The sequence below is a fragment of the Schistocerca cancellata genome, chromosome 1, assembly GCF_023864275.1.
Source record: "Schistocerca cancellata isolate TAMUIC-IGC-003103 chromosome 1, iqSchCanc2.1, whole genome shotgun sequence".
Taxonomy (NCBI): Eukaryota; Metazoa; Arthropoda; class Insecta; order Orthoptera; family Acrididae; genus Schistocerca; species Schistocerca cancellata.
In genome coordinates, this window is record NC_064626.1 from 10482588 (window position 1) to 10497723 (window position 15136).

At 43.3% G+C, this 15136-nt stretch overlaps 1 protein-coding gene across 2 annotated transcripts in view; it reads left to right on the top strand.

The window, feature by feature from the left end:
* The window catches only part of LOC126164011 (kanadaptin), a 318048-nt gene extending 303165 nt beyond the window's left edge, over window positions 1-14883 (top strand). For both annotated transcript variants that reach the window (XM_049920204.1, XM_049920205.1), the window contains exon 10: window positions 14535-14883. In XM_049920204.1, coding sequence (XP_049776161.1) covers window positions 14535-14660 — 126 coding nt within the window. In that variant the 3' untranslated portion in view covers window positions 14661-14883. The remainder of the gene's footprint in view (window positions 1-14534) is intronic.
* Window positions 14884-15136: the final 253 nt, after the last annotated feature.

The window sequence follows — 15136 nt, forward strand, 5'->3', positions numbered from 1 at the left end:
TGTTGTTTTATGTATGTTTTTCTCTGCTTTCTTCATTTCTCAAAGCTACCAATTTGTTTCGTACTGTATTTAGTTTCCATTTTGTAGTCAGCCATTGCCTAATTTCCTATCTTTTTGCAGTTTCTTCAGTTTTAATCTACATATCTCTGGAAAAACATGCTTGTTTTCTTCTTTATATCTGAACTACAATGATAAGCCTGGATCAGCATCATATCATCCACCTTGAAATTAGATATAATAGCATTCTGCTATGCTTTTTTACTATAAATTGGGCTTGCTTTTTTTCTAATTCTGTATCAGCATGTTAATGAATATAGTCCTTATATGGAATTATTTCTTCTAGCCCTCCAAGTAACTTTAGTAATGGCACTCCAGTAAATTTCTTATTTAACGTCTCTACTGGTGAAAGCTCCACAGATAAATTTGGTAATTCATTTAAAATAACGTGAAATTCTGTTATCGTCTGAGCCTAGGTAGTATGTCTGATTGAGCAGTACATTTGACAGTTTTTTCCAAATTCCTCTCCTGATGGTTAGTTTGAGGACGATATTTAGAAATGGTAATATATACTACTCCTTCCATGCTAAAATTCCCTAAAATTATTACTTATAATGTAAATTCAAGATGGAAATGGGAGAAAGAAAAGTCAAGGGAAAGAACTAACAATATCAGATGTGTTGGAACTTCGTGTAGAATCAACAGCGATGAGTGAAAATGTGTGGCAGACTGGTACTCGAACCTGAGATCTCACACTTACTAGGCATTTGCATTAACCACTGCACCATAAGGTTACAGTGTTTGTCTCAAAAGCACGGACTATCTCGGGACACTCCCTGTCTCACTCGCTGAACGTCAGTGCAGATGTACATTAACGTTTGGCCTCTGACGGGAATCTAACATTAGTGAGCCTGGAGGAGACGGATGGGGACTGCAGGTAGGTGGCACTAGATGGGAATGTGAGTAGGCCTCTGAGCATGCCAAGATAGTCCACACATTTGTGATAAACACTGTGTGTGGATGGTACAGTGGTTAACAGAACTGCCTAGTAAGCAGGAGACCTCGGGTTTGAGTCCCAGTCCAGCACACATTTTCACTTGTCAGTAGTGATTTCACATAAAATCCTGCTGCAGCTGACATCAGTAGTTATTAGTTCCTTCTTCTTTCCTTTCTTTCCTTTCCTTTTCTCTCTCCATCTTCAATTTACATAATACGTATCAGAGCTGCAGATTCCATGTGGTATTCGTTCTTTTGGACATGTCCGAAAGAACAGACAATCTTCTTCATAAATTGTGTTCCGTTATCAACCTACAACCTATTTGGTGTACCCACATCTACAAAAGTTTTCCTTGAAAAATTCGTTGTACTGGTAGTATTTGCAGATTTATAGGGTATAAATTATACTTTTATCAGCATTCAGCTGCAACAAATATATAAGATACTTCACTTTTGTGTTTAGGTAAAGGCCCAAATAAATCCGTACCTGTTAATGTCATTTAATACTTTTGGTACTATAGGACACAGTGTTATTTTTGGCATAACTCACACTTCCTCAAAATCTTCTTTACTTCTCTACATAAGTTCTTTAAGTAGTAAAATTTAATCTTACGTTTAATTAGCTTCCTCATTCCAAACTGTCCGTAGCCTATATGTAAAACTATATTAAATTTTCTATTGCTGTCTGAGGAATACATAACTTCCAGTAATTTGAATTTTCATTTACTCTCCAGAATAAAGTATCTTAGTACATTAACCACTTGTTTTTGTCATTCTCGGTGACATATTCGTCAGACTTAAACCCTTCTCTTATATTTCTAGCCAGCAATGTTACCTTGTCATTAGTGTAACTAACAGACATAAAGTTGACTTTAAATATTACTCCATAAGATTCAGTTTTACATTCCTTATTCATGTCTGTAGGCAATGTAGAAAGTTGTCACCTTATTCATGCCCATAGACAATCTAGAAAAGTGTGCAACGTATTACTTTAAGTAAACCATTAATATAATTTATCTCTAATTGAAATTCCTGTAAATATAGAACACATCACAATAATTGACTGTGTAGTAACTGACTCTCCATGAAGAGTACCAGAGTATGGTGGTCAGTGTTTACCATCATTTTGAACCCTCGTTGGAGTTCGACAGAACCCAAACCGTATTTTAGTGCACCCACGGCTAACCTAAAAGCTCGATGCATCCTAGGATAATTTAAATTCTTCCTATCTAACAGTGCTTGTTTAATATTATTAAAAGCTTCAGCTGTTCCTTCACTGAAAATCATTTAAATCGTTATTTCAACAAACATAGTAATTGTGGCTCGTTCATTGCCTATCCTCTATACAAAACGTCTGTTAAATCCAGTCAAACCTACAAATGAATGCAGTTGTTTCACATCTCTGGGTCAGTGAATTCTTTCATGGCTCGAATTCTTTCCAGATTAGTGTGGATCCCATTTATACCAATATGCCAATAATTTTAATTCTTGTGTTCCAAATTGTAAGTGTATAACTTTTTGTTGTTACCTTTATAAAGTTCAAATCAGTTATGCACAGTGGTCTTTCCAAATCTTAAACACTATAATCCTCTTAAAATTACTTTGTGAATGACAGATTACATGACAGAATGCAATGGGCAGTGGTGCCGGAGTGCATACAGCCACACTTCACGAGGCGCTGCACGCAGCAGCACATACATACAAAACAGGCAACACAGTGAGCGTGTGGCACTTGAAAAAGAAATATGATTGGCTGGTGGCTATCCACTACTACTCAGTTTGCTGAAACATCAATCACAGGCTAGTTTTAATCACAGTAAAATAATAAATCAACTGATGGGGAAAAACCACAGTACAAAAAATAATTAGTGTAGAGTAATGTAATTTTAGGAAATGAGACCGTTGAATGCCAACATTCATGCATTGTGTTGTACAAGTGCCTGATGTCAGTTTGTGGGATGGAGTCCTATGCCTGTTGCACATGGCTGATACAGGTGTGGTTAAAACTGGTTGTGGATGGCACTGTAGTTGTGGTTTGATAATGTTTCGTGTGTGCCCGATTGGAGGCAGATCTGGTGACTGAGCAAGCCGAGACGACGACTTGACACTCTGTAGAGCACATCGGTGTACAACAGCAGTATGTGGGGAAGCGTTATCCTTTTGGAAAACGTCCCCTGGAATGCTGCTGACGAATGGCAGCACACCAGTTCAGATCACCAGATTGACATGCAATTTCGCAGTTTACGGGATAACAACGAGAGTGCTCCTGCTCTCGTATGAAATTGCACCCCAGATCACAGTGTAGGTCCAGTGTATTTAGCACAGAGACAGGTCGGTTGCAGACCCTCATTTGGCTTCCTTCTAACCAACTCGCAGCCATCACTGGCACCGAGCAGAGCTGTCTTTCGACAGAAAACACAGCAGGGCTACACCCTGCCCTTCAGTGAGCCCTCGCTCGATGCCACCGAAATTGCAAATGACAGTGGTTTGTGATCAGTGGAATGCACACTACAGGGCATCTAGCTCAGACTGTCCTTGAAGTAACTGATTTGTAACAGTCAAATTGCTGCTGCAGTTGCGCCAGAGCTACACTCCTGGAAATTGAAATAAGAACACCGTGAATTCATTGTCCCAGGAAGGGGAAACTTTATTGACACATTCCTGGGGTCAGAAACATCACATGATCACACTGACAGAACCACAGGCACATAGACACAGGCAACAGAGCATGCACAATGTCGGCACTAGTACAGTGTATATCCACCTTTCGCAGCAATGCAGCCTGCTATTCTCCCATGCAGACGATCGTAGAGATGCTGGATGTAGTCCTGTGGAACGGCTTGCCATGCCATTTCCACCTGGCGCCTCAGTTGGACCAGCGTTCGTGCTGGACGTGCAGACCGCGTGAGACGACGCTTCATCCAGTCCCAAACATGCTCAATGGGGGACAGATCCGGAGATCTTGCTGGCCAGGGTAGTTGACTTACACCTTCTAGAGCACGTTGGGTGGCACGGGATACATGCGGACGTGCATTGTCCTGTTGGAACAGCAATTTCCCTTGCCGGTCTAGGAATGATAGAATGATGGGTTCGATGACGGTTTGGATGTACCGTGCACTATTCAGTGTCCCCTCGACGATCACCAGTGGTGTACGGCCAGTGTAGGAGATCGCTCCCCAAACCATGATGCCGGGTGTTGGCCCTGTGTGCCTCGGTCGTATGCAGTCCTGATTGTGGCGCTCACCTGCACGGCGCCAAACACGTATACGACCATCATTGGCACCAAGGCTGAAGCGACTCTCATCGCTGAAGACGACACGTCTCCATTCGTCCCTCCATTCACGCCTGTCGCGACACCACTGGAGGCGGGCTGCACGATGTTGGGGCGTGAGCGGAAGACGGCCTAACGGTGTGCAGGACCGTAGCCCAGCTTCATGGAGACGGCTGCGAATGGTCCTCGCCGATACCCCAGGAGCAACAGTGTCCCTAATTTGCTGGGAAGTGGCGGTGCGGTCCCCTACGGCACTGCGTAGGATCCTACGGTCTTGGCGTGCATCCGTGCGTCGCTGCGGTCCGGTCCCAGGTCGACGGGCACGTGCACCTTCCGCCGACCACTGGCGACAACATCGATGTACTGTGGAGACCTCACGCCCCACGTGTTGAGCAATTCGGCGGTACGTCCACCCGGCCTCCCACATGCCCACTATACGCCCTCGCTCAAAGTCCGTCAACTGCACATACGGTTCACGTCCACGCTGTCGCGGCATGCTACCAGTGTTAAAGACTGCGATGGAGCTCCGTATGCCACGGCAAACTGGCTGACACTGACGGCGGCGGTGCACAAATGCTGCGCAGCTAGCGTCATTCGACGGCCAACACCGCGGTTCCTGGTGTGTCCACTGTGCCGTGCGTGTGATCATTGCTTGTACAGCCCTCTCGCAGTGTCCGGAGCAAGTATGGTGGGTCTGACACACCGGTGTCAATGTGTTCTTTTTTCCATTTCCAGGAGTGTATATGCCAAACGTGACGGTCTTCCCTCTCAGTAGAGCCGTGTTGTTGTCCAGAGCCCAGTCTTAATGACTGTACGAGGTTTGCCCAGAAAGTAATGCACCACATTTTGTTCTTCGACAATTCTTTATTGAATGTAATGAGAATTACACGTGTGAAAGAATGATGTTTTATCTACACACTTTTTCCACTTAATTTCTGCCCTGTTATGTGGCCTTCCTCCAGTCAGTACCAATCCTGGTCCTGGTTGCAGAGCCAGTGCTTCACTGTGTGAATCACCTCCTCATTATCCTCAAAATGTCTTCCACAAATGGCATTCTCTAATGCCCCTTTGCATTTTTTCTTCTGTGGGGAGTGGAAATGGCGCCATTCTGTTGACTGTCGTTTTGTTTCGGGTTCAAAATGGCGAACCCGTGTTTCATCACCTGTCACAATCCAGGACAAGAACGCCTCAGCTTCAAAATGTTGCAACAAATCGAGACAAATGTTTTTTCTGTGTGATTTGTGATCCACTGTTAGACACCGCGGGGCGCATCTCGCACACACTTTTGAAAATTTGAGAGTGCAGCTAATTGCATCCACGCTTCCTTTGCCGACTGACAGATGCAGTGCCAACTGCCGAGTCATAACGAGTCTGCCCTCAGGAATGACGTCAACTCACTACAATATGTCAGGTGTGACAGCCGCGAATGATCTCCCCGACCGCTGCAAATCGTGGAGCTCCGACGAACCACCTTCTGACGACCTCACCCTCTGTGCCCGGTGGCTAACTGTACTACTGTCGACATTAGGTGCTCCGTAAACATTTCACGAGCATTTGTGAATATTCCCCACAGTTTCTATCTCCACAGTGAGAAATTCAGTGATGGCACGTTGTTTCAATGTACATCACCTACAGACGCCATTTTGAAACTGTCCTGTAGCTATGCTACTGTCAGAAGTGACTGAAACTTGGTGCACTCACTAGGGAAACTTCAATTAATACATACGTAACGTTTCGCATTCTTAGCATCGGTTTTGGCTGAGAAAAATATGTGCCGCATTACTTTGTGGGCAACCCTCGTACATTGCCGTGAGCACCGCTGCCAGCTATGTGTACAGGGACTACATTCCTGCGGAGTCTTTCTGCAGTATCGCAGAAGGAACACCCGGCTTCTCGTAGCCCTGTTACACAGCCTCATTCAAACTCAGTGAGGTGTCGATAATGGCTCTTTGTCACCTTAAAAACGTTATTGACTAGTGTCAGCTCATTGTGTTTTAATCTCAAATGTAACTAATGCTCACGAGCATTACAGTGTGTGTGTGAAGCAAACCTAATTTTCATCCTTATAGTTGGACTGCTATGCAACTGGCGCGAAATTTGAATAGACGTTACCTTTCAGATGTAGAGACACGCATCCTACAACTCCTGACTTCTGTTTATGTCACAGTATGCCTCCTGGTGTTGCAATATGCCCCCCCCCCCCCCTGCAACGGTAAAGATATATATATACCTAAACTAAATTAATATTCATATCCATTCCAAAAATGTTATCAGACACTCTGTTTTATTTGTTATTTTTCATCTTTACTGCCCTCTTCTTTCCATCACCACTCTTGTGTATAAATTGTTTGTGTGAGAACTACATGTTTGTCTCCCCATGGGCCTGTTGCTCTCGAGTTACACTCCTGGAAATGGAAAAAAGAACACATTGACACTGGTGTGTCAGACCCACCATACTTGCTCCGGACACTGCGAGAGGGCTGTACAAGCAATGATCACACGCACGGCACAGCGGACACACCAGGAACCGCGGTGTTGGCCGTCGAATGGCGCTAGCTGCGCAGCATTTGTGCACCGCCGCCGTCAGTGTCAGCCAGTTTGCCGTGGCACACGGAGCTCCATCGCAGTCTTTAACACTGGTAGCATGCCGCGACAGCGTGGACGTGAACCGTATGTGCAGTTGACGGACTTTGAGCGAGGGCGTATAGTGGGCATGCGGGAGGCCGGGTGGACGTACCGCCGAATTGCTCAACACGTGGGGCGTGAGGTCTCCACAGTACATCGATGTTGTCGCCAGTGGTCGGCAGAAGGTGCCCGTGCCCGTCGACCTGGGACCGGACCGCAGCGACGCACAGATGCACGCCAAGACCGTAGGATCCTACGCAGTGCCGTAGGGGACCGCACTGCCACTTCCCAGCAAATTAGGGACACTGTTGCTCCTGGGGTATCGGCGAGGACCATTCGCAACCGTCTCCATGAAGCTGGGCTACGGTCCCGCACACCGTTAGGCCGTCTTCCGCTCATGCCCCAACATCGTGCAGCCCGCCTCCAGTGGTGTCGCGACAGGCGTGAATGGAGGGACGAATGGAGACGTGTCGTCTTCAGCGATGAGAGTCGCTTCTGCCTTGGTGCCAATGATGGTGGTATGCATGTTTGGCGCCGTGCAGGTGAGCGCCACAATCAGGACTGCATACGACCGAGGCACACAGGGCCAACACCCGGCATCATGGTGTGGGGAGCGATCTCCTACACTGGCCGTACACCACTGGTGATCGTCGAGGGGACACTGAATAGTGCACGGTACATCCAAACCGTCATCGAACCCATCGTTCTACCGTTCGTAGACCGGCAAGGGAACTTGCTGTTCCAACAGGACAATGCACGTCCGCATGTATCCCGTGCCACCCAACGTGCTCTAGAAGGTGTAAGTCAACTAACCTGGCCAGCAAGATCTCCGGATCTGTCCCCCATTGAGCATGTTTGGGACTGGATGAAGCGTCGTCTCACGCGGTCTGCACGTCCAGCATGAACGCTGGTCCAACTCAGGCGCCAGGTGGAAATGGCATGGCAAGCCGTTCCACAGGACTACATCCAGCATCTCTACGATCGTCTGCATGGGAGAATAGCAGGCTGCATTGCTGCGAAAGGTGGATATACACTGTACTAGTGCCGACATTGTGCATGCTCTGTTGCCTGTGTCTATGTGCCTGTGGTTCTGTCAGTGTGATCATGTGATGTTTCTGACCCCAGGAATGTGTCAATAAAGTTTCCCCTTCCTGGGACAATGAATTCACGGTGTTCTTATTTCAATTTCCAGGAGTGTATGTCCTGCATCTCGGCCCCTGCTCCAGAACATATACTGTTTTCTGAGCTTGAAGCCACAAATTGTTTTCATTATATGAATTAGATACAGCATTTCTGCCTTTTCCTTGCTCACTTATTTCACCTTTATTATTATTTTTTCACACTTTACTGTATTTTGTTTCATATTTATGTTGGAAACAAGCTAGATATCTCATTCCTTTTTTGTCCTCAGATTGCAAGTTTCCCTCCTGATTATAGTCTCCTCATTTTTGATTCACATTTAATCCACATCCAGTGATGCCTATCATCTGAGGATGACATGGCGGCCAGTCCGTTCCGTTGGGCCTTCTGGGACCTGTTTGGATGGATTTTAGTTTAGGTCTTATTCTTCTATGAAACCAATAGTTTATTTACCAACAATGGAAAGTTCAGGTTGGAATATCAAAATTATTATGAAAAGGATAGATTGCTTCTCACCATAAAGATGACACTTTGAGTTGCAGATAGACATAACAAAAAGGAAGTAATATGAGCATCCTATTCCAGTTTAAGTGTAGGAAATTGTCTGGATAATTGTGTCCCACTTTTTAAATGCAATTCTTCTGTTAATAGTTTGTTTCAATTCAGCCTGCAGAAGAAATTGACGGGAGTGAGAGCTAGGCACTGCAGAATTTTGCAGCTATTTTAATACATCCTAAGTAAAGAAACAATGTTAATGACGTGTAAATAAATGTCAACATCTGAAGATGGAGTGAACACAAGATGAATGTACTCTCAAAAACACATGGTTTGAGGCATAATTTCTTGACATAGTGTTATCAGGAATAGGGTGACATGAATAATGGTGCATTACCCTGTAAAATCTTATACTATGGACACTGTAAATTTGATCTAAGGCACTAAGAGAACTGCTGTCTCACCAAGGCCCGCAAGGTTCAGTCAATATGTGAATCACACCCACTAGTCACCGAGGATTGCCCGTGCTTGTTCTAGACATTGCTCCAAACTTTTAGCCACTACGGGCATAAATCAGAAGCAACATTCAGTTTAAGCACAAATCACCATTTTGACTGTGGCACGGTGTATCGAGACACTGACAAGAAACTGGATCGCTGTGCTCGGTGAACTAGACTGCTGTTGATGCTGCAACTGCCTGCTGTTGTGGTGTAGTTTTTGTACTTGGTGAAACAATCGTGGCCCTGTATAGTTTTGGCTCCAATATTCTACGTCAGACTTTTATTCTTCTGTGGTGTAATTGTAGTTGATTAATTAGTTGCCATTAGCTCCATTGCCAGTGACAGTAGCAATAATTGGCAGTAAATCTCCAGTTAAAATAACAATTTCTTCTTAATATCCATTTGTCGTGGATCTTTCTTCATTTTTCCCATTTTTTCACAGAATTATTCTGGATCCTGTCGACAGCTCACCAGAACACAGTGTTCCCCTTTGAAATCTATATGTTTGCTCAGCATGAGAGTTTGTATTATCTTCAAACTCTGAACTGTGGCACCTTTAATTAACTACTCTTGTTGGACTGTGCAGGCACCGCTCTGTTGACTTTGTCTCCTCTGCAGTTGTTCTTGTGCTGAAATCTGTAATTTTTGAACTATTTCCAACTTTCTGCTAAAGAATGTAAAGTAATTCTTCTTCTGAGAACAGTTATATTGCTTTACAGATACAGTTACATAACATAGAGAAACATTGCACACATTTACTGTTTGTGTTTCTACATTCAACTTTACGTTACACGAACAAGATTAGATTATCAACAGCCCCGACCAGTATCTGATAGTCTTCTGTTGGCTACAATGTAAACAGCACAGTCTCAGCACGGTCTTTACTCAGTGGCACACACAACATTTCTCCGAGCCAGTGTGCAGAAGTGTGGAGCAGTTGCAACGCCCACCGCATTACTGAAATTGCCGGCCCACCTCAGAGACTTGCAGATTTTGTCCGTACCAGTTGACATGCAAAAACAAAATCGTTTAAGGGCTACATGCATTTTTCTGTTCGTAGCAGTTGACGTGCAGTAACAAATTCATTCATTGGCTAGGTAGACTTTGAGTAACACAGCACTCCACTGGAAAGATAGATTACACTATAAACTTTATATTAATTCGTAGAACTAGTGGCCTGCTGGGTCATCAATAGGAACAGAGTGACTTCCGTAACGCAAGTAGTCTTCCGTAGTACCAGGTAAATCCCTGCACCAATGTTTCCAGTTTCCACGTACGTTAAAGTACAGGGCACTGAAACATCATCCCATCCTCCCCAGTCAGAGAAGGAAATGATACGATAATTGTTAGTGAATCTGGGCGGAATCAACTTCATTGCCTTGTATTGAATTGTCACAGATATATCATCTCCTTTTGACATATGGCACAGAGCCGCAGCTGTGTCTGTGTGTACAGAGGCCACCAGCTGAGTTTCTGTGTTCGGGGGACACTCGCAAGTACACAGTGGACTGCGATTCAGTGATGTTGACAGCTGATTGTGCTGGCTTACATCGATTGGTGGACACAGCTTTCTTTTCACTTTCAGTCAGAGAATCAATGTCATATCGCCCCATTCTAGGAGCAGGTAGGTGCCTCGATAAGGCAGCTCCAAAGGTAGTGGTCAGGAATTGACCAAGTATTCAGTGTTCTCTAATCATCTCACGGTCACCACACGATCAGATTCTGAGCCACCCATTAAAGTGACGATGTCCGTTAAACCTTCGTGTGGAGTTCTGCCTCGGCGGTCCGGAGTTTGTCGGGACCGAGATGCCGAGGTCGAGAGAGGAGAGGTGGACACTGTCAAATAGCGTGTGCTGTTCGGTACACCTGCTGGAAGCATCATTGACAGAAATTCCGTTAAGAGACACAAGAATGGAGGTGATCCTCTAACTGAATGAACAGTCTGATCACCGAACTTAGCAGGTCAGTTGTTCTTACTGACAATGTTTGTTCCACGATCCAGGAATTAAGTAGGCCAAATAAGTAGTCTGAGCTCGTAGAACAGAAAATCTGAGCCTACAATAGAGCAGGTGCACGAGCAACAATAAAGCACCACTTTAAAGCTCTCCTCAAGCCTAAGTTCAGGTTTAACATTACCTAGCCAGAGGTTGCGGGGGGAACCATTTGCTGCAATGAGGTCAAGGTTGCTGCACGGCCCGCGCAGTCACAGTAGTGCCTGTGTAAATACACAAATGTCAACCCAGGTGAGCCAAAGTGTGACTACAAGGCACTGCAGTTGTCGTACGAGCTACTTTCGCCGGAAGGCACGGCTCGAGGAGGCTTCTGCTTGCATTTGCTGGCCGTCAGTACAGTGACCTGCATCAGCGTGACGTACCTCCAAAGTGTCTACAATAGAAATGTGTGGACTTTCATTGGGCTTCTTCATCCTTTACAGGCTCAGAATGTCACAATCTAGTGAGTGAGCTCATATAGCCACAATGTTAACTTTTTGCTAGAGGCCTTATGTGGTGTGCCGCACCTGTAGAGCTGAAACCTCTGAAATCCCGTCTGTGTTTTCTGCGTGGTTTTTTAGTACCGGCACTCGTGTAGTTGACAGTAAGATGCTATGCATTTTTGGTAAAACACACGACCCTATAATTCGCCACACTTCTCGACCCCCCAACAGATGGAGACGGTGTGAGAACTGAGGTGCTTTTTTGCTGTAGGTTTCATAATCACATCACATCTCTAACTTTGAGGGTAGTTCGGCTGGCTAACAGTGCCACAGTGTGACCGTATTTTTAACTGTTGCAGTTGTGCCCTCAGCTGTGCCAAATTTGCATCTAATGATGGCAGGCTGTTGATGTTCCACAAAGTTTCCATTCTCACACGGGATCCTCATGTGTTGGGCAAACAAGATTTCTTTACCTCACTTCCTTAATAAAAGCTTTGAGAGATGTTCAAAGTTATTTACAGTTGCCGTAATAACTGCAGTGTGTAGATATTATTGATTGAACTGGTTTTAAGCAAATATAAATTGACAATGCGGTCTGTAATTTTTTGTCTTGTTTATGTTGAGCATTACAACCATGAATCTGTTGATCAATGTCAGCAGTTTTCCACTCAAACTGTAATATGTATTAAGATTTAGAAGAAGTATTGATAAATATACAGGAAAAATGTTATCTTCATTTAAAATTTGTACAGGGCTACTATAAATATTTCATCCATTTTCAGATTTCTATATTTTCTGAAGTATTACATGTAAAAATATGATTGGTACATGAATAGAATTGTAAATTCACCATGTTTGCATTGTGCAGTTGGCGTTAAGAGTGCAGTGCCTTGACAAAATGGCGACAAAGCAAGAAAAGATGTTTTGTCTGTTGGAATATAGCAAAATTATCTGTTACAACTGTGCAGCAGTAATTCAGAAGGAATTATGGAAAATAACCGCTATGTAAACTGAACATTGTGTGTTGGTATTGATAATGTGAGAATACTGGTTGAGCTGTGAACAGAAAAGTACCAGTCAGTCAAGTATGCCAGATGCAAATGTGGAGAGAATGAGGTAAATTTCATATGGAGTCCAAAACAAACAATGGTCCACAGAAACCACAAACTGTCGAATGCTGCAGCAAACTGTGTAGAAGGTTTTGTGATGGTGGTTGCATTTCAAGCAGTAGTTTTTGCATCTTGTGCAACAATTAAAACCAAAAGATTATGGCCATCACCAATTTTGCATCACAGTGCAGGATGTAGTGATTCGAGAATTTCCACGTAAATTCTGGAACCGCTCGACCTTCTGCCACCTCGAACCTCGATGTTTTAAAGATAAGTGTGAGAAAGCCTATTTACTGCGCAACACGTGTCTGTGTGCCCAGGATTGACCTTTGTCATGGGAGGACAGGAGCTGCGTCAGACGAGCAGCACCGACAAGTGTTTGCCGATCACGCCTTGGGAGCTGCATTCAAAGGTCAAGAAGTGTTTGTGTAATATTCCGTGGTTTATGGTACTGTGACAATGGTTAAAGAATAGAGACATTTACTTACTTCATGTATGGGACTCATTAGAGGCAAGACATGTTAAAAATTTCTGGTGGTTATTAAACCAACCATGATATAAGTGTATATTAATAGAGTCTAATGTTTGATGACTGAGTTGGCTTAACAGATATTAAATTGTTTACACAAGAAATGGTAAAGTGGTTTCCTGTTGAAGTGAAAATATACCATGATTGAACTGAAAGTTTTCTACGATTACCCAGTTATTTCAAAAGTAGAGTCTTTTAAATTCCTATAACCAGCGACAGCCTTCGGAGAAGAAGCTTTTGGGAGATCGACGTAGTTGATTATCCAGAGAAGAGGATCGGCTAGATCTGTGATGTAAGTCAGCTGATGAGAGAGGGGTGTGAATTGTGAATGCAATCCAGTTTTGCACCGCTCCTCGTGTCGTCAAAATGTTAGAAGGAATCACTTAAGGATGAAAATTTCATCTCCAACCTGATATCCAGCAACAAAGCAACCTTCCTTGTAACTGAAAATGTTAATTGCCATAGTGAGAAATTGTGGTACACAAATGAGATACACCAAAACTTAACGTTTTCTGTACAGTGGCACAGATGAAAGCGTATATCCTTCTTTTCTTCTGTGAGAAGACTGATGGGCACTTCTGACTTTTACATGTAGCAGTTACGGTAGTTTCCTAGAATTTTATCTTCCAACAATATAGGACACTCCATTATTAGTGTGTCAGTGTTCATCACTACCTAAATGACAAACTTCTGCATCAATGTGTTGGGGTAATCAGTAAGATGAAGGCACTTGTGGAACATTTCTTGAGTGCAAAATGCAAACTTTATGAGTTTCCTGTTCTGTTCATGCATCAGTCATACTTGTACATGCAATACATTGGAAAATATAGAGCTCTGAAAGTGAGTAAATGATTTATAGTAGCCCTGTATTTTTACACTGATAGAGAAATGTTTTTCTCATGGTCAGAAAACCCTTAAGTTTAATGAGATCACTGTTAGTTCAGAATGTGAAATACTGTAAAGAGAGCCATCTTCGTGTGAATATTTCTGCAGTGCAATTAATGTTTTAAATGTAAAGTCTTGTAACATTTTGTGAAAGCTTCTTGTTGTGCTCCACAACCAGGAATAGATTATTTTTGTTCACTGCCAGTTGGCGGGAATAATTGCTTATACATTGAAGATGAATAGTCTGTGAAAGTTTTATTATAAATAGGTGAAATAGGTTGCTCTGCTATCTTTTAACAACCAACAGATGCACCATTCAGAGTACAGATAATTCAGGAATGAGCATCGGTATTGAAGGTCCACTAAGTTAAAATTTTTAACCTTCAGCACAGTGATCTTGATTATAAACCTTCCTGTATTCTGTCTCAGTGTATCAGGGAAGTTCAGACTATACTCAGCTGCAGAGTGGTGTTCTATTCTAATTTCCTTATTGTTTTGTTCAACTGCTTTCTCTTTCGAGTTGCTTACAATCTTCTTTCTTTTTTTTTTTCAGGGAAAAATGGCACAGAAAATGGACTATGATTATGATGAATCCAACCCAGATTATTCAGTTTGGGTTCCCCCAGAAGGCCAGACAGGTGATGGTCGTACGAAGCTCAATGAAAAGTATGGGTACTAGATTGATTCCTGCCATGAGTGAAAAGTTATCAAAACGTGCACAGTTTTCCTCCCAATGTATATGCACTTCAAAGTACGCTGCGATAGTGTATGTGTTACCTGTTGACATACCTTGTTTGTGGTCCTGGAGCAGTTCTTCTCCCTTTCACAGATAGATAATAATTTGGCAGTCTTTCTTTACTTGTAATGAAGAAATAAATGAAGCAAGGGAAAGGTAAACAGCACTTCTGAGTGAGATGCATTTATTATTTGTAACTACAGTGATGCTAAATTGGTACTAACATTTATGAAATGACATACTTCACATTGACTTTGTTTCATTGGAATTATAAACATTGGGAGAATGATCATGCATGAAAATTTTTGTTGCTTTTATTTATTTGTAAGAGTATTCATCACTGAGATTAATAAACAGGTAAGTGGTTAAAGGGGATAAACATTTGTAATTTAATTAGTTCCTCTGCATTTTGAGTTGTT